The 20737-nt window shown below is 43.4% G+C and overlaps 1 protein-coding gene across 1 annotated transcript in view; it reads right to left on the bottom strand.

Moving 5' to 3' along the window:
- The window catches only part of LOC126236340 (ATP-binding cassette sub-family C member 4-like), a 218559-nt gene that overhangs the window by 137585 nt on the left and 60237 nt on the right, over window positions 1-20737 (bottom strand). The window contains exons 7-9 of the mRNA XM_049945566.1: window positions 12264-12420; window positions 632-770; window positions 441-551 (exon numbers count right to left, since the gene is read on the bottom strand). Coding sequence (XP_049801523.1) covers window positions 441-551; window positions 632-770; window positions 12264-12420 — 407 coding nt within the window. The remainder of the gene's footprint in view (window positions 1-440; window positions 552-631; window positions 771-12263; window positions 12421-20737) is intronic.

Raw genomic sequence — 20737 nt, 5'->3', positions numbered from 1 at the left:
GAAAGCCCCAAAACTGTCACAAAGCTATATATATTTACGGTTCGTCTGAAACTTAAACTATCTAACCTTATCATTCCTAAAGCCATCATTGTTACTATGACCGACGAAGCTTCCACATTTTTGCATTTCATATGTCAGGCAATATACAATATATATGTAATGAATAAATTACTGTGTGTATCCTCGGAGCGTGGACCTATGCATAAGAGCTATATTCAACACTGATTAGTGAAGACTTTGGCTCACAAGCACTATTCCTTTCTCTTGCGTCGTATTCTAGAATGTTTGCAGTTTGTTACCATGACAATCACTCATTATGATGTCTATCAGTGCTGGAGAGAATCGCATGTATGCCTTAGCATCTAACGAACAGAAATTCGGTATACTAGGGATGGTGGTAAATGTTGAGGAGAGCTCGCAGACACGTGGACTGCGCTTACCTGAATACGGTGGGCGGACACACGTGCCTCCTGCAGAGCGGACATGCTGAGCGGCACCCACAGGGCCAGAGACGAGTTGAGCACGTTGTAGAACTGAGAGATTGCGAAAATCTGAAACATACGAGAACAAATGTAGGTTCTTGCAGGCAGAGGTATTCGAAGTAATTCGGAGCTAAAACGGGCAGTCATACCTGCTCGGGTCCGGCAATTTTCCCACCCAGAAAGTAAGCTGCGAGCGTGACCAGAAGAGCAGACCTCTCTATAAACACACTGGATGCCAGTATAACACTCTTCAGGTAAGCCACGTGCAATAGTTTGTGAACTTCAGATCTGCAAGCAACACACAACTGTATGTAGAGTTTCCGTCTCGTTGTATATGAGAGAAAGAAACTAAATCTTATGGAGATAAGAAATGTAAGAAACCGTTGGCCTTCATGCCTCCATCACGCGTACTGTATCCATATTGTCAGCGATTGGCAGCTTCAAGATGTCTTAAAACAATTGGCGGTGCGATGTGACGTGGAAATCGAGAACAGCCCTCTCTGTGATCTGAAATGGCACATGTGCGACATTTCCCTTCAGTTTGACATCTAACAATAGGTTTGAAGGCTTTTGTAGAAACGTTGACTGAAAACCCGTAGTCAAAGAGTTTGGAGTGTCGTTAATCCTTACCACATGAAAGATGATGCTGGGAAACTTCAGCGTTAAACATGAAAGGGGGGCGGGGGCGGAGCGGGCGTGCAACCTCTCCCTAATTGGGAAACACGCTCGGTGGCCGGTGGTCACTTTTGTTGGGCACTTTCATAATGTTCCTGTAAAGAGACAGTCGTTCACTGATTCTTATGCACCGATGTGATAGGCAACCATTTCAATGACCCTGAGCTAAGTGGTGGTATGTAGTTGAACTAGCACCTGCTGTCCACAGGCAGAATCTAAAGGATATCGAAAGGGATTCCTGTGACACTGGCGCCTAGGAATCCGTGAATCGCTGTCTCGCTACATGAACACTTTTAAAGTGCTGAACAAAGGTATGAGGGTGGTACTGAAGGTGTTCTGGAACTGGAGGGTCTCAGGGGCGCCCTTTGCCGTTTTCATCATGCACGTGTCAATGTTGCACCCCAACAGGGCGCGAAAAGGAGGATCGAGAAAGTATAAACGCCGCTTGCTGTTTCTCGTCGAATGGTTTTGAAAGGTCCCTAGTTGTTTCATCCTGCGTACCAGAGCAAAAATTGCGATTGTGCTACATACCAAATGGGTGAGATCGCGTCCATTGGTGTTGCAGCCCCAAAGTGTCCTTAAAGAATGGCTGAATCGTCTGGTGGTGTCAAAGACTGTCGGCCTGTTTGCTCATCACACTGCGAACTGTCGTTTCCGAATGCAGAAAGTGTCGGAATCAACGCCACTAGGGAACCGTTGCTTTCATTATCGCCGTTTATCCCAACGCTTGAAGCCTATTCGTGTCGATTCTGAGCTGCGATGTGTCTGAACTGTTTTCTTTGTCCACCCATAAGAGAACCGCGCGGTTTCAACGCTGGGCGTTTCGTTCCTGACCTCCATCGCAGAGGCACCAAGAGAAGGGATGAAATATGGGTAAGGAGGGAGGGGCGACAACCTTCCCATCTTGTGACATTCCACTTTGTCGTTGGGGAGAAGTGTGGTGAAATTTGGTTCCAGTCTGACATCATTAACTCATCTTACAACTCACACGAACTTCTGGCCTTTCTTTGGCACGTGTCGGCACATTGCTGTTTGTAGCGTCGCCGTGCCCAACAGTGACGTCGCAGGGCGCCACGTTTTTGCGCCATTACAGAGGAACGCTGTAGGCAGTTTTCACCCAAATTTAAAACTTTAGTGTCGCAATGGGAGATAAATGTGGGGTTCCGAAAAAGTGAGCCTTTAATTGTGTTGACAGTGTAGATTTCTACGAGGTGCAGTGACTGTCATTTCCATTATAGGATACATCATTTTCTTTGTGCTCGGTAGTTCGTCTTTTTCTTCATAGATATAGTGAAAGAAAAGTAAGTTTACTTTTATTTCCAGTTAATCGCAGAATGTGTAGTTTTTTTCTTTAATAACAATTATAGCTGTCTGAGTTGCACTCATCACTGGAATTGAGACGGCTGGTAATTGTTACTGTTAGTTTTATCAGTCAGTATTCTCTGAAGCTGATCGACGCCTGGAGCTGTGGAACTTAATTATCGAGGTCAGATGCATTTTCTAGGGCCACAATAATGATTTTATGCTAATAAAGTAATATTCCCAGGGGATTTTTATTTTAAACCCCTAATATCGCGGATTACCCATACAAAAGCTTAGATACTGGGTTGCAATTCTGAGTCAAACTTATTCGTAGCGAAGAGGGCCGCTATAAACGTTGAAAAGTGGATGGCGCAACAGATAATATCAATGCAGTAGTCCGCCCCCTGTAGCTGAGTGGTCAGCGCGCCAGAATGTCAATCCTAAGGGCCTCGGTTCGATTCCCGGCTGGGTAGGAGATTTTCTCTGCGCAGGAACTGGATGTTGTGTTGTCCTAATCATCATCATTTCATACCAATCGACGCGCAAATCGCCGAAGTCGCGTCAAATCGAAAGACTTGCACCAGGCGAACGGTCTACCCGACGGGAGGTCCTAGTCACACGACATCATCATCAATGCAGTGCAACTGCTACAACTGACAGTTTCCCCAACATGCTGTTGTGGTCTACAATTACGGCAGAGGAAAGAGATGTGTATATTTCGGAGAAAGAGACGTCGCGAAGTTTCAGCTCGCTGCAGCGAGACACATTTCAGAGTACAGGATGGCGCACGCGCCTGCTGCTTCCAACGCTGTGAAAGAGCATGCGGCCCCAAAGGCAGGCGGGCAGCTCCCATCACTGCACCACCCCCAAGGCTTGTTACTCGAACTGTGTGGTGGCTGGGCTCACAGATTCATCTTGGAATAAATAAAACACGTCAGGAGCGGCCTTTAAAACAACTCTGAGAAAATGGTTGTGGCATTTAGTACCTGAGATGCTGTGTCAGCGGCATCTGCTTAGAGGGCCGTGTATAATCTGAACTGCCAATACAGTTACTACTGCTTGACTAGTGTATGGGTTCAGATATCGATCCTGCACCTAACAGATCGAATCCACCCTTACTAAACTTCGCTCTGGTGAAGTAGCACCGATGGCGTGGGAATGTCCCGTTCTACATTCAATGAGTGTGCATTAGTCAGTACATTGGCTATCGCGTCGAGCGGGTCTTACGGGCGCGTGACGTGCGCGATAGCGTATAAAATTGTCTAAATTGAATATCAGATTAAATTTCATAATCTGTGTACATATAAAAGGCAATGTCCTGACTTACTGATTCATCAACGTCAAGCCCAAGTGGGTAAGACAACAACTTGAAATTTGGAGATAGTGTTGACCTTATACTAGAGCCATTGTTTAATAAGGGATTATTCGATATTCCTACCTAATGGGGTCAGGAAATGTCCTGACGACTGACTCATCAACGCCAAGCCCAAATGGGTAAGACAACAACTTGAAATTTGTATATGGTGTTGATCTTATACTGGAGACATTATTTAAGAATTTAGTGTTTAAGGGTGTGAAAAAAAAGGAGAAAGGTATTTGGGAAACACGTTATTAAGGCAATTTTGAAGCTAGACCTACGAAAATTGATATTTAGTTCCTCGATCAGAAATAAAGAAATACTTGTTTCAGCATTTTTGGAAATTTAAGTAAAAGTTTTTTTGAAAAATAAGTCATTAGTAAAGAACAACCGAAGTATTTTTAAGCAAAGTTTCTCGGTTACTAATAAAAAAATACATGTTTTAGGAAACCTGAAACTTTAAATTTGGAGGTGTTGGTTTTATACTGTAGGTATCGTTTAGTAAGGGATTGTTTGAAATTCCATCCCGAAGGAGGTAAAGTAGCGGATGAAAGGTTTTTTGAAAATATGTTGCTGTTAAGGCAGTTTTGAATCTAGAACTACGAAAATTGGTATTGGAATTCTCGGTCCAAAATAAAGAACGTGCGCTTCAGAAATTTGGTAAATTCAAGCACTAAGGGGGTAAAATAGTGACTGAAATTTTTTTGAAGAGAAATTGTAATTCAGTTACTAAAGCTACATATGTGAAAATTGGTATTTGGCTTCTCGGTTAGAAATAAAAAGAAAAATGTTTCACTAACCTTCCCGGTTAGATGTAAGGAAATATGTGTTAAGGGATGAAAGTTACTGTGAAGATATTAATACAAGAATGCAAAAGTGATGATTAACAAAATCAGTTGCCAGAACCTTTCTTTCTGTCAGTAGTACATTCGGAAAGGAGCATGTTTCTATGGATTTAATTAATGCGAAAAGCTTAGGTGTTGCAATCTGCGAACAACATAAAAATTCGATTAAAGAAAAGCAAAAAATATCTGTACAAATCATACAATCCCCGTAAGCGAAGCAGCGAGCGCTAAGCTACTTACATAATAAATGGGCGACCCTAAAGTACCGAACACCAGTGGCAAACTCAGACAGAACTGTGTTAAGTGAGTGATTGTGACTGTATTGGGAGTGTCATAAGTCCACCTAGGGGCATAGTGCTTGTGCCTGGAGAGCAATAAATCGAGTTTTCCTTAAAACAGTGTTATCATCATTCAACCCTATCATCATTTTTCTAGTGGTTTGGTGCGAACTAGTGATGAGAAACAGAGAACGTTTTGATAGGACTTGTGGTAGTGGGTGCACGATTAGGAACTTTGATAAAGTGGCACGTCCCCTTGGCCGTAATCCTGCCTTCCTAAGCCGTCATAATTTACAAGTCTTATGCGTCGAACTTTCGACAGCCATACAACTCAAGCATTCCTGGAAGCGGAACATCGGTAGTGTAACTGATTAACTTGCCATGTCTGTGGTTCACAGTCATTTAGAACTTTTTAAACGATGTTCTATCTGCCATTGGCTGTCCAAAGCTTTTGTTTTCACAACTGTATATCCGGCCTTAAGGCCATTATTAAGTGGTGTACTCTAGACACTAAAAAATAAAGAACAGTGTACAAATAAAATGGTATTAACATGCCTTACATACGTTTGCTGTATATTGCAAATTGGTGGAAATTACATATCACTTACACTGTGCTTCAGCACATCTGAAGCATTAAAATCCTCCGATATGTACAGATGTCATCATCGCATCTGAGCCTTATAATTGTAAGAATACAACATTAAACGTGCGCGAGACTGCGTACATCGTGAAAAGGCTATAAATTACATAAAATATTACAAATGTAGTCATCCTTAACACGAATCCCGATGAACAGGTGTTCTTGTACACCGCTTCCATACTGGTATGATCTAAGGCAGTTGACGCGAAGATACATGCAGAGGTCGTATTTTATTTGCTCTTGTGAAATTTAGTACTTTCGAGCGACAACAATTTTAATCATAGTGCCGTAGCACGATTTTAGGTTTTTTGAACAAAATACAGCTTTGTATGTATTGAGACAGTCATAGGGTACAAAGTGACGAGTTAGGAATTTTATTTACAGCAGAATAACTAAAAGTGCATATATTATTTGTCATAAAGGACTTACAGTAGTTTTGCTATTCATAAAAGCATCGCAGTGGTTAGACACTGGACTCGCATTCGGGAGGACGACGGTTCAATCCCGCGTCCGGCCATCCTGATTTAGGTTTTCCGTGATTTCCCTAAATCGCTCCAGGCAAATGCCGGGATGGTTCCTTTCAAAGGGCACGGCCGACTTCCTTCCCCGTCCTTCCCTAATCCGATGAGACCGATGACCTCGCTGTCTGGTCTCCTTCCCCAAACCAACCAACCAACCATAAAAGCATGGCAGTAATAATCTTTGACATAGCTTTACATGCGTGTACTCGCAAAACCCTTCATCCACCCACTCTCTCCCAAGCAAATATTGGATGGATATGTGCCCCACTATAACTCCCTTCACATCCCTGAATGGCAAGCACTCCGCTTTCTGCGTCCGTCCATTAGTGGATCCTTTACCATTTCATCAACTTCCCACCTCTACTCAATCTCGTTGAACAGCTTCTCACAACCTAATTTCTAGTCCTAGTACGTAGCCGCGCCTCTACCGACATATTACACCAACCCTAAGCCTCCACACCATCCACATCCTTTCCGAACAGCCGTTGAACCGTATTCTTCCCCCAGACCATGCAGTCCGTCCAGACTGCCAATTATAAATTCTACTTCATAACTGCTCCCTTTTCGTTCACCTCATACATTTCCCTACGCCTTTTCCCCTTCACCTATTCATTCCCTACTTCCTTTTTCCCTTTCAAATTATGGCTCCTCTCTTACTAACATCCACTCTTGCTCCACCGAGACCTCGCATCAGTCCCCCTTCTTTACGCCCCCATTCTCGTTCCCTTCTCAGTGCCCAACCTTCTTCCCTTCAGCTACAGACAACCTTCCCCAGCACAGGTCTTTCCAGTTTTAGTGACAGTGGTGTGCTTCTTTACGAGATCAGTGTCTTACATTTAGTTTTAAATGTGCTCTCATTGTTTTTCATTTTACCTTTTTATTATTACTGTTTTAAATTCAAAACCAGGAAGCCGTGTTACGTGTATACAAAAACGTTCAACAGTTTCACCTTTAAAAATTTGTATTTCACTTACAAGTATCTCACCTTTATGCTAGCGTTTGTTTCACCTCTGTTGTAATTGTACCTTGGCTATAAAGTGGGTTGAACGCACAGCTCCGACCTCCGCCCCCATACTGGGCGAGAGGGGACAAAATAACAATAAAAAATAAATATGGTACAAATGCAATTGGTGAAACAATATATTAAGGCCAAAAAATGCTTGCATTGGAATTGATCCAACAGGACAAGCCAAAGTGCAGCACTGCTGACAGACAAAAATATGTAACGAGACACTTCTCATTAAATACAAGTCTTTGTATCAACCTACAGCAAGAGAAACACATTGTATGTAAAAGTAATACGTAAATGTAGTCGTGCAGTTCCCTGGTGCTTAGAATGTTAACGAGGGAAGTCCATATGGGATGCACTTATAAAACTGGTTGAACAGTAGTTTTGGAGAACTGCTAAATTAGATTACATAAGACAAAAATGCTCTAAAGATAAAAATAGAAATAGAGTGAACTGTACGAGACTACATGCGATTTTTACTTGTTGTCATACAAAAGAACAAACGGTGTAGGTATCATACATATTGTGAAATCAAGCTACGTACGTTTCTGTTCAAGTCGTTAGGGCAATAAACCTAAGTCAAACAAGGTAGAGTATGTATCTTTATGCCCACATTCTTCTGCAGTTAGCACATAAAATAGACTGGAAGTTATCAAAAAATCTTCTGTTCCTTAGATACGGCAGTATTTTAACCCTTTCAGATCCACTGGCTACAATTATGTACATTAACTTTTACTGTGAAGTAGGTGGAACAGAAATATTTTCCTCAATGGAAACGTCATGCATACTTTTGTGAATGTTCAGTCTTTCCATCATGCAGAGGTGCTGTGTATCTCTATAAAATAGACTGTGATTGTAGCAGTATACAGCAGCTTGTGAATGTCAGGATACACAGATGTGGTTGGTTATTTATATGAGAAAGCAGACAAGTAGTTGGAGGAGTTTATAGGGAGAGCGGCGTTGTGCTGTATAAAGGCCTGTCGCCTGTCCCAGCGTTTCTTTGTTGTAATGAGATTCCGAATGTGTCGCTGTATTTGCCGATGGCATTAGAGTGTATGCCTGTCATGCAACGTATATCCATGTACAGCAATATGAAATATTACTACTGCAATCCTTGTATCAGCACCTAAGCTGCTCTAAGTGCATTAGGACGAATAACATTTGCGCTTTACATCACTGTGCTATAAATGCAGTTCCTATCTCGTCTCTTTGTGTTGTATGACTGTGTCAATACACAGAAAGTTGTGTTATGTCAAAAAATGTAAAACGATGCTATTGCACTAAAATTACTATTGTTCTCGCTGGAATGTACTATCTTCGACAAGAGAAAATAAAATACGACCTCTGAATGTATCCCCACGCCAACTGCTTCATTTCATATGCAGACAGTGTACAAGAACAGAGATTCATCACGATTTGTGTTAATGGTGTGAATATTTATGTAATTTATGTCATTTTCATGAAGTACGCAACCTTACGCTCGGTTGATGTTGCTGTATTCTTACAGTTACAAAGATCAGGCATTATGATGATATGTCCCTTCGTGTTTCCTCTCCTTCCCCCCCCCCCCTTTTTTCTTTCCCATCATCTGTCCAGGATCCCCCCGTCTGCCCTCGGCTGTGGTATGTCATATTTGCCAACTTTTCAGTGCAGTGTTCAAGTGAATGTTCAGTGTTGTTCGTCTTTCCAAAGTGTTGTGAACGGAAATCATGTTATCGCTGGGTGTGAATTTTACGTCTCTTGCGAACAGAAACCAGTCTGTCGCCGTGTTTTTTAATTGTCTATTATTTTACCTGTCTGCTTCATATGTATTTTCTTAGCATCATCATCCCTTTGTTCTATGTTTTAAGTTCCACAATTTTCCGCCATGTTACCATTCAAGTCTCCGATTTTATCGCCTGTTTTTATTATGTATTATCTTCATCTTTTTAAAACAAATTGTGTAGGCTGAAGAGCGGCATACTAAGCTGCTGCCAGCCCGCCGCCCCCTTCGGGGGGAATCGAAACTCAATAAAGAAAAAAAAAAAAAAAAAGGATGGTATGTGTACATGTCACAGGATTATAATGTCTGGCATGTACTGAACCATAGTGTAAGTGATGTACTACAACAGTATGTATGACAATTTAGTAACATTTTAGGGATACACTCTGTTCTTTGTTCTTCAGCATATGCAGCACATCACTTGATAATGTCGTTAAGACCGGAATTGCAACTGTGAAAACAAAAATTTTGTAAAGTAATGGTGCATGTAATGCTTTACAAAAAGCATCTTAACTGCCAATTTTTTCTGGCGAAAAATGGAGGTTTTTATTCGAGAACATGAACTCACAGAACAACCGACGCTATAATTGTGAAAATCATGAGCTACACCAAGAGCCTCTGCGAGGTGTGTAAACATGTGAGCAGGAAACCATGTATTGTAGTGATCTGTGGATATCGGAATGCAAACGTTTTTCAGGGAACCAACAGTTATTCATTGGTGGACAGAGTAAGAACAGACACTGCCAATACGTCTGTGACTGTACTACACGGTGTTTTTCATAACTGAACAACTTTATGTTCAACGCGTCGGTCATACAGAGACTGCAACAGTCAGCTGCTATGCAGATATCGAGCAATAAATAGTACCTGAATTGGTCAGTCGATGCACTGCCGTTATTCTGTGGGGTTTCAGTTCGAGTTTCTGTGTAGCTGTTCGAGCGAATGCTACTGACACACGAGGTGAAGTACAAAATGACGCATTGATTTACTAGGAAATTTTTCCAAGGCCGGTCGTAACAAACCTACTTTAAATCTTGGTTAAAACCGATAGTACACTTGTCAGGCAATCCGAAGAACAGCTAAGAGAGTCATGGAGCGATCGGAGCCTGCCGGAGACTTATTCAGCGGCCGGGCGAACGACACCGTGTGCACGGCTGAAGGATGTAAAATAAACTGTGCCTCTCGACGGCCGCGTAGTAGTCAGAAAACTGTGAACGGATGATAAGGGAGTATTGATTCCGTCTTAAATTCATTTACATTACACGTCAATCAACCTTATTTTGACAGAATCGAATATACGGGTTTTGTAAGTGTAAGACGTAAACATTTGATAAGTTTCACTGAAATGTGCTTTATTTCCTTTATGTCATGTATATACTGCTTTTGTTTCTTCATAAAGTCACTGATTTTCTCATTTACTATAAGTTTGCATACACTTGTTGAACTTGTTACAAGAAGACTTTTCGAAGCTATGTAATGCACATGACACGCTCACAACGAGTGTCCAGACCACTTCATATCGCAGAGAACCGGGAAAAATTAATTCAGTAGTTTCAATCACAGACTGAGGTTTCTTGCTAAATTCCGAGGTCATTGATAGCAGTCTTAGACGAGATGAATCATTAATTAGAAAGTCAGAAAACTAAATCAATAAATTAATGTAATTAACACAATTTTCCCCAGCCATTGAACATAGTTGAAGGTCCCCTTGCGTGGAAGACCATCGAATGAAGAGGGCAAAGTAATTTATACATTCACCATTTTAATTAATTTAGGATACACAAGTGGTTAAATTCTCTAAAGGAATTGCGCCGTTACACTTAATATTTTAAGCTGAAGCCACACCACGTTTCCGGCCGCTGTGGCCTAGCGGTTCCAGGCGCTTCAGTCCGGAACGGCGCCCCTGCTACGGTCTGAGGTTCGAATCCTGCCTCGGGCATGGATGTTTGTGGTGTCCTTACGTTAGTTAGGTTTAAGTAATTCTAAGTCAAGGGAACTAATGACCTCACATGTTAAGTCCAATAGAGCTTAGAGCCATTTGAACGACATCATGTTGGAAGTGCAATAATACTTTCCTCATTCAGAGAACAGGAGTCCCAACTTGAAAGTCAAAAGACAGCACCGCACCGCCCCTCCGGGCTGAGACTGCAGCAGTGGTTCCGCCCCACCCCAGTCTCGTTAGCTAAGGGAACATATTTCCTAACTGTGGACGCAAAATAGGAGGTGGCGCCTAAGTTTATAAACTGTTTGGCGAGCCGCTCTCCTGTCCGATTCGTTCGCTGATCGAGGACGGCTTCATTCTGCAGAAAGTGGTAGAGCGGAAGTTACCACCATTTTTATACGCAAATGTTTCCTTCCATCACCTCAGGAGCAATCTTGCACTAAGACCACACGGTCTGGTCAGCATGATTCGCGATAGGAAGCTTAGAGCAACGACATCGGTTGCCACAGTGCTATCACACCGTTTGCACTGCTATTATCCGGCATTACGGTTCCACTGACCCTAATGTGGTAAGCATTGTCGTTCGGCCCCTATCCTGTATTTGTAATACGGAACTCATGGCTAGCATTTCTCATTTTCTTGATTCATATCGATTCAACATTATCCGCTCTCTCTATGGACTGGACGTATAATCGTTTAGTTTTCATTGCATATCGATGTACTTGGTACTTCATTCTTTGTGCTACAGCAGGGTGGCTACTAGTCAAGTCACTCAGAATTGCGACCACATCGTGACAGGGCTACCTAACATTTGTGTCTTTTTCTGCGATATATTCAAAGATAATCTTATTCACTGACTATCTTTGAATGTAACTTTCCCACTATCTCTTTTTCTTCAGTTAAGCTATCAATTACGTGATGAATAGCCTGTAAAAGAGAAGACATGTTCAGAGTGCGAGGGCAGAAAACCAAAAGGTGGCTTAGGGGACAATGATAGGTAGTACATTCATCCATTCCAACCGCCAGACTTTTACAACCTGCACAATTAGATCGTATCTGAAGAAATGTCATAGACGCGAATGAAAGTAATGAATAACTTTGATGTACAGCGACATATCAAAATGAAACAATGAACAAAGGAGTTTCCAAAAAAATCGCCCTGAGCACTATGGGACTTAACTTCTGAGGTCATCAGTCCCCTAGAACTTAGAACTACTTAAACCTAACTAACCTAAGGACGTCACACACATCCATGCCCGAGGCAGGATTCGAACCTGCGACCGTAGCGGCCGCGTGGTTCCAGACTGTAGCGCCTAGAACCGCCCGTCCACCACGGCCGGCAAAGGAGTTTCCATTTACAGTTTAAGGTCTGTAATATTTGCGGAAGCAATGGTCTGCTGGTACTTTGCTTCTGTTTGTTGTTGTCTGAAATGGTGGTGCTGCCACTTACTTCCTGGCCATGGCCACGAGCTTCGCGAAGGGCTTCTCCCAGGCGTACATCTTGACCACCTGTATGCCCTGCACCAGCTCGTTCATCATCCTCATCCTCTCGTCAGTGCGGACGGCCACTCGCTTACGGAATCGCGCTGACAGTCTCCCCATGTACACTGTGAACAAAGCGAGTTACCCACAGTAACACTCTAGTGCAAGTACCCACACTAAGCGAATCAGTTTAACTCACTGCCTCATTTCCAGTATCTGAGCTTAATCTAATAGTTTTCAAAATAACCATCATATTTGGGGTGGAAATTCTTTGAGACCGTGTCAGATACCATCGACTAAAAAAACTACACAAAATTTTGTAGTCAGAGACAATGATCCAATTGGGACAGAGTTTCGAAATACAGTTACACAGATCATAAAGGTGGAAGAGTAGTACAAGTGGAAGAAAAGTCATTACTTTAAAACACGTAGCAACGTCGTTTCCTTTACAGTTTGTATGGCTGATGTGATGCCTCTGTGTTAGAAATGTGAGTTCAAACTATCATTATGATGAGAGATGGAAGATGGTTAACTCATCAAATACATAAGAATGATCAGATTAATAGCGTCATACAAATAATTTCAGAAAAAATCAGAAATATCTACTTCAAGCTAAGCAATAAAAGAAACGCTTCTTCTTCGCTTACTTGCGAACAGACTATCAATGCAGTGGTCTAATATGAGATATCACAAAAACTACTTGGAATTATTCAGAACAAATACTGAGGAGTGTTGTCTCGGCAACTGCAATTATATTACGAGAGTAGGTGTCCGTATGTTTTTTATGGTACGCAAGAACTGCTGGAGTTCTTAGGTTCATGAATTTTAGCTTATCTGTTGTATATTTTAGATCCCTCACCAAGTGAGTTTCACGTTTTTCGGAAGTCAGGGTTGCACCTGAATAAAAATGTTTTTTTCAAATGACTACTAACGATGCGACAAAGACAGGGCGTTGGAGAAAGTAATCTAAAAGTTTCTACAGCATAACGATAAAGAATGACGTTGCTCCCAACAGAAATTAAAAGTAACTAAGACAAAGAATACCCTTCCGTTTCAATTCATTCAGTATCTTGCTAAGTGTATTGGTGTGCTGAATAAAACTATAAGTTAGGATAGCTCACTAGACTTTCAGAAATCTCATTGATTGCAGTTTTAAACATGACTGTTTCTCAGCAACCATATACAGTTTTCAAACATAGGAATCACACAGCCAACCGGTTACAAATAATTGTTTGGTACCTTGTCCTAGGCTGCGACACCTCTTTTTTAATTAAAAAATATAGATAAAAAGTTATCTTTTTCACTAACAATAACTAGCAAAGAAATCTGGTTCACAATCTCTACAACTCCTCCTAAACACAATTCAGGAGTGTATTAAATCAATTGTGTTACGTCTGCCTTTTATTATATAGGACAAACAGGAAGATCTTTTAGTGTCAGGTACAAATAACATTTATTGAGAAAGAGAGACACTACTCTACACAATTCCACTTTTGCTGATCATCTTTTAATTTCCGGTCACAAACAGAAAAGCGGTGAAGAAATTTCCATTTCGACGTACTGGAAGAGCTGGAGATTTTCAAGCATATTTCTAAGAACGATGGCCTCATCCTCAATGAACAGTTACTATTACATAACAAAAATTATTTCAGTGGTTTTTTTATCCACTAGTCGCAGAATTTTGAGTCGTCTATTTTTTGCTATATTTTCCTGCCTCTAGTTCCGAAACATCATTTTCTTTGAATATCATAGATGTGTAGTACTAAAGTTACTTTCATGCCGATCTTTCTTGGGTTGTAAAGCTATTTGTATCAAATTTCTATATTATTCTGCCCTTTATGCAAAAGCAAATTCTGTAAAGCCTAATAGGTGGTTCTTAGTTATACTTCATTGCTTCACAACCATGTATTAAAAAAAAATGCGTTAAGCTCTCCTCCTAATTTTCTTTTTGGAATTAACTGTCGGTTTTTCAATTTTTTCTGTTATACTGTTTCAAATGGGCGGATGGCACTGTCCGCGCCCGGCAGGCTGCGCACCTTGTGTTGTTAACATGGCAGCGATGTAAACCACTGGGCCTATCAGTCTGATGTTGTTACTAGCTAGGCATAAGTGCCAAAGGCTGGAACGTGTTTTATTTTATTTTTTACTTGCGTTTATCTGCTCTATAATCTGACGATTGCCTTCTCGCACTTTAATTTTATTGTCATCTTTATTAATGGTTCTTTTTGTCATACTTAATTTTATGTGTATTATTTTATAGAGTTTCTAAAAGTTTCACTGTGATGAAGACATCCTTAGAGGTGTCGAAATTTAGGTCAATGTACAAAACCGTTATTTGCAACCGGTTGGCTGTTGGAAAAGTTTCATTGATTGCATCATCCAAGCATTGCAAAATGCACAGAACAACCATCTGATTGAAACCTGAAAATTTCTGACTCTTAAAACTTAATATACTGTGAAAGTGTGACAAAATTAAACCAGTCGTATAGTAAAAAAAAAAAAAAAGCTCCGTCTTTAGGCCACAAGTGGCCCTTCCGGGACCGTCCGGCCGCCGTGTCATCTTCCGAGGAGGATGCGGATAAGGAGGGGCGTGTGGTCAGCACACCGCACTCCCGACCGTTAGGACGGTATTCTTTGACCGAAGCCGCTACTAATCGGTCGAGTAGCTCCTCAATTGGCATCACGAGGCTGAGTGCACCCCGAAAAATGGCAACAGCACATGGCGGCAGGATGGTGACCCATCCAAGCGCCGGCCACGCCCGACAGCGCTTAACTTCGGTGATCTCACGGGAACCGGTGTAGCCACTGCGGCAAGGCCGTTGCCTCGTATAGTAAAGAAGAGCCAAAAACAGATTTTTGAACGACGTAAAAGATTATTTTTAAGTTCTCGGGTTTGCAGCCGAGTGAGCAGGACTTATAGGTGCAACGTTTCGATTGGCATCAACTTCCGTAGAAAAATACTATGACAAATTTCCTTTTCGATTCTGTCTCGGTTTCTTCCGTCGAGGTTTGTTTGGTGATTTTTATGACTTTTGCCAGCACAAGCAGCTGGAATTGTCATCGCTTTACCCTGCCTTGTTGGTGGTGTACTGGAGTCGAGCTGGCGGCGCAGATAATATATAACTGGCGCGCCAACATCGCAGGGCTTTTCCGTAGTCATTACCGCTGTGGTTCTGCCCTTGCTATCTGCATCACGAGAATCCAGAACCTGTTTACTTTCAGGCTTTCTTTTTTCTTACTGAAGTAACTGTCATGTTTGTGTATGCCTACAGCTACCGCGAAGAAGCTGACGTGATAGTGCATCTCTATAGCAAGAACATTCGTGTCGGCGAATTTTGCTATGTGGTCGGTATCAACACAGGGCGCGCTTCACCGCAGCAAATTTTTTCACCATCCGCAACCTGGAATGTCGTTTACGTTCGGTGATCCTGGAGTTGAGCGGTCATACAGTCATTCCAACATGAACTTTTCCACATGTGCGTAGTATGCGGTATATTCGCGACATTACAAGTTGCTCTCTTTTCTCTGTTGGCGATCTACCCTTTGATCTTCTTTGTCCGTTTGTAAACAATCTTTATGTAATAATTGCGCAGTAGCCGGCCGAAGTGGCCGCGCGGTTCTGGCGCTGCAGTCTGGAGCCGCGAGACCGCTACGGTCGCAGGTTCGAATCCTGCCTCGGGCATGGATGTGTGTGGTGTCCTTAGGTTAGTTAGGTTTAACTAGTTCTAAGTTCTAGGGGACTAATGACCTCAGCAGTTGAGTCCCATAGTGCTCAGAGCCATTTGAACCAATTTGAACTTGCGCAGTACACGGGCGAGTCTGTCCGTCACTCTGAAATCTATGGCGCAAGGCGTTACCAGACTTTTCTCTTTCCAATGACTTCGTCGAGTGTTTGGTTCTGTGACACTCCTTACGTAACTTGTGGAGTACCGATTGCTTCTCAAAACCTATTCTAGGTGTTGCATCTCGCGTCTGAGGTTCTGCGACTCACATATTCCTCTTGTTAGAGTTACGGACGAATTAATCATGTTCATTTTCTGGTTCGGATGGTGATTTGACATTTATTGCAGGTAACGGCCCGCCATTAACATAAGAAATGTCACATTGGGAAAAGAAATCTGCGCTACGGCCTTTCTGCCATACATACCCAGAGTGACGGACAGAACCGGCCGTATAGTGTCCAAACACGGCGTAATGATTGTTTATAAACTGATAAAGAAGATCAAAGGATGCCTCAGATCGACAAAGGAAAAAAAGAGACCCACTTGTAATGTCGGGAATATACCGCACGCTATGGAGATGTGGAAAAGTGTTTGTTGCAATGACTGTATGAAAGATCAACACCAGAATCACAGAAAATAAGCGACATTACAGGTTGGGGCAGGTGAAAAAATCGGCCGCGGTGGAGCACGGCCGGCCGTTGTGACAGAGCGGTTCTAGGCGCTTCAGTCTGGAACCGCGCTGATGCTACGGTCGCAGGTTCGAATCCTGCCTCGGTCATGGATGTGTGTGATGTCCTTTGGTTAGTTAGGTTTAAGTAGTTCTAAGTCTAGGGGACTGATGACCTCAGATGTTAAGTCCCATAGTGCGCAGAGCCATTTGAACCATTTTGGTGGAGGACACGCTGCCTGATACTGACCACACAGTAAAATTCGCCGACACGCAAGTTCTTGCTATAGAGAAGCGTTATCATACTTGCTTCTTCAGGGTAACTATAGACATACACAAACGTGACAATTACTTCAGCAAGAAAAAAGAAAGCCTGAAGGTGAAGGGATCCTGGATTCCCGTTCTGCAGCGAACGTCCGTTGCAGATAGCAAGAGGAAAACTGTAGCGGTAATGGCCACGGAAAAGCCCTGGGATGTTGGCATGCCAATTATATATCATCTGCGGCTGCGACCTCGACTCCAGTATATTATAGAAATGGAGGCTGATGGATGGATGGATATGGTGTTATGGGCGCCCAACAGTGTAGTCTTTAGCGCCCGAACGGAAACAACGGACGAGTGTCACTAAAATGCAGCAAGTGCAAAAATAGGACTAAAATTAAAAGTGTCTACATAGGCAGTGTGCACGTCAACAGTAGCAAAGTGGAAAGCAGCACGTAAAGAGGAGAACTGCAAGAAAACGTAGGGGAAGGGGTTAAAATGAAACACATAGCACATGTTTGCAACTGGCCTATTACAAGAATAAAAAGGAGTGGTCACCCACTCGGCAACACACTAGAAATTCCAACCTAAAATTTTAGGCTGAAGCCCAGAAACATCACAGTACCTTAAAACTTTCTTGACACTCGCCTCGTCATCGGCTAAAATCGAGGGCAGATCCCCACTAATATTAACTTCCGCCCTGACAGAACGATATAAATTACACTCAACTAAAATGTCTCATACAGTGATTCGTACGCCACAGGCATCACACAGCGGGGGTTCCTCTCGCCGTAGTAAGAAGGCATGCGTAAGAGGACAGTGCCCTATGCGAAGACGTGTAAGGGTCACTTCGTCACGCCTAGGTGACCGGCAGGAGGAACACCACTGTTGGATGGTGGGTTTCACCAACCGCAGCTTATTTTCCCTTACCGCCAACCATTCCTCCTCCCACAATTGCAGATACTTCCGCCGCAGCACAGAAACGACACTTTGCAAAGGAATAGAACATTGTGTCACCTCCGGTAATCTGCAGGCGTCCTTGGCAGCTCTATCAACTTGTTCATTTCCCCGTATGCCCACATGCCCTGGCACCCAGCAAAAGGACACTTGCTTGCCCTGTCGTTGGAGGATGTACAGTTGGTCGTAAATCAGCTGTTCCAACTTCTCCGCTGGGTACAGGTTCTTCAGTGACTGTAATGCGCTCAGTGAGTCAGAGCAAATTAGGAAGTGTTTGCCCTGACTACACCGTATCTGCTCAAATGCCTTCAGGATCGCGTGAAGTTCTGCGGAAAAAACAGTGTATTCCAGGGGAAGGCGAATCCTGATGACACGTTCGGGGGACAGTACTGAGCAGCCAAGAAAATCCCCCTGCTGGGATCCATCAGTGTAGACTACTATAAAATCATGATGCCTATCTAAAATGTTAAAAAACAAAGATTTGAAAGTAAAATTTGATGTACTGTCTTTCTTAAAATTTGCCAAATCTAAAATCAGTCTGGGCCTCTGGAGGAGCCAAGGTGGATATCTGCTCCAACCTCGACGTGAAACATTAAAACCGGCCACACCCATCTCTAAAATGCAATCCTTTGCACGAATCCCATAGGGCCTTGTTGCTCGTTGCCGATTGCGAAAAAGCCTTTCCAGTGAAGGCCGAGCAACAGTGTGGTATGTAGGTGTGTATGGTGTGGATAATGTTTGATAGGCCTGGCGCACCATTAGTAGACGCCGCCAGAGGTGAAGTGGCGTTTCACCTGCCTCTGCACAGAGGCTCGGTATGGGGCTCGTTCTGAACGCTCCAGTGGCCAAACGAACCCCCTCATGGTGCACCACATCCAACAGCTTCAAATAAGTGGGTCTTGCAGACCCATACACCGTGCATCCATAATAAAGCCGGGACCGCACGAAGGCTCTGTAAAACCGGAGCAGACAAGTCCTGTCTGTTCCCCATGTGTGGTGACTAAGACATTTTAAAATAGACAGTGCCTTAAGACACCGTTTTTTCAGTTCCTTAATGTGTGGCAGCCACGTAAGCTTAGAATCAAAAGTGAGGCCCAGAAACTTCACCGTGTCTTTAAAATTTAGAACGGTGTCCCTCATCCTCAACTCAGGCAAGTCGAAAATGGAACGAGAACGGTTAAAAAGAACACACACCGACTTATCAGTTGAAAACTTAAAACCATTCTGCTGTGCCCATTCACTCAAACGTCGCAGAGTGAGTTGCAACTGACGAGTCGTCGTTGCAAGGCTTGAAGAAGAGCAAAATACAGAGAAATCGTCCACAAACAAGGAACACTGCACAGGACTTTTCACAACAGACGTAATACTATTAATAGCAATAGCAAAGACTGTCACACTTAAAACACTACCTTGAGGGACACCGTTCTCTTGTTCAAAGTGACTAGACAGTACGTTTCCGACTCGGTACCGAAAATAACGTGGCGACAGGAAGGACAGTATAAAATTGGGAAGATATCCACGAAAACCCCATTCGTGGAGCTGCCTTATGATAAGATGCCTCCAAGTAGTGTCGTATGCCTTTTCAATGTCAAAAAATATTCCCAAGAGGTGATGCTGGCGCAGGAAAGCCTGTTGTATAGCCGCCTCCAGGAGGGCCAGGTTATCAAAGGTGGAGCGATACCTCCTGAACCCACACTGAAAGCGACTAAGGAGTTGTCTGGATTCTAACATCCAGACAAGGCGGCAGTTGACCATCCACTCCAAGGTCTTTCCCACGCAGCTAGTGAGGGCAACACTACGGTAACTACCCGGGCATGTGCGGTCTTTCCCAGGTTTTAAAAGAGGAATTAAAATTGCTTCACGCCACGAGTCGGGGAAGTGACCGGACATCCAAACAAGATTAAAAAGTCGGAGGAGGATTTCTTTATTTTTCCCTGTGAGGTGCCGCAGCATGCTATAGTGGATTCTATCCTGACCAGGGGATGCATCACGAGCCCCACACAATGCAGAATCCAGTTCCCACATGGAAAATGGGCAGCTGTACTCTTCTGTATTGGGTGAGCGGAAGTCAAAACTGGTCCTCTCAGCAGCCACTTTGTGGGGCTGGAAAGCTGGATTCGGACTGGCGGTTGCAGTAATAGCTGCAAAGTGAGCCGCCATAGACTGGGCAATATCTTTTGGGGTCGTTTGGAGAGTACCATTCCACATTATAGCAGCCATAGGGCACCTCCCACCTCTCCCAGAAATCCTCCTGATGGTCTCCCATACAATGGAACTTCGCGTAGAACGATTAATGGTGTTCAGGAACTGCTGCCACGACCTCTTCTTGCTCTCTCGTATAATCCGACGACACTTTGCCCTCGCCACCCGAAAGGCTGCAAGGTTCTCTACAGTTGGCCGGCATTTGAACCTACGCAGAGCTGCCCGCCTAGCCCTGATTGCAGAGCGGCATTCGTCGCTCCACCAAGGGACAGGCTGCCGCTTCGGTTGTCCCGTGGACTGTGGGATGGACGCTTCACTGGCGCGGTGGATCGCTTCAGTAATATGATCCACCCATTCCTGGACACTGATCCGATGTTCAAACTGGGCTAGTTGACTATACAGTGCCCAGTTGGCTCTACCGAGCACCCATCCAGGCGGTTTCCGTACCGGTTCCACTGCATGCGGTAGGTGAATCCAGATGGGGAAGTGATCGCTGCCGTGTAAGTCATCAACCACTTCCCATGCAGCAGTGTTGGCGATGGCTGGAGAGCAAAGCGATAGATCAATGGCAGAGAACGACCCAGTTGCAATGCAAAAATGCGTGCTTTGACCTGTATTTAACAAATGGGCACT

Source organism: Schistocerca nitens, chromosome 2, assembly GCF_023898315.1.
Source record: "Schistocerca nitens isolate TAMUIC-IGC-003100 chromosome 2, iqSchNite1.1, whole genome shotgun sequence".
Lineage (NCBI taxonomy): Eukaryota > Metazoa > Arthropoda > Insecta > Orthoptera > Acrididae > Schistocerca > Schistocerca nitens.
The sequence above is the reverse complement of the archived record's forward strand: the minus strand, read 5'-3'. Positions and strand labels throughout refer to the sequence as shown.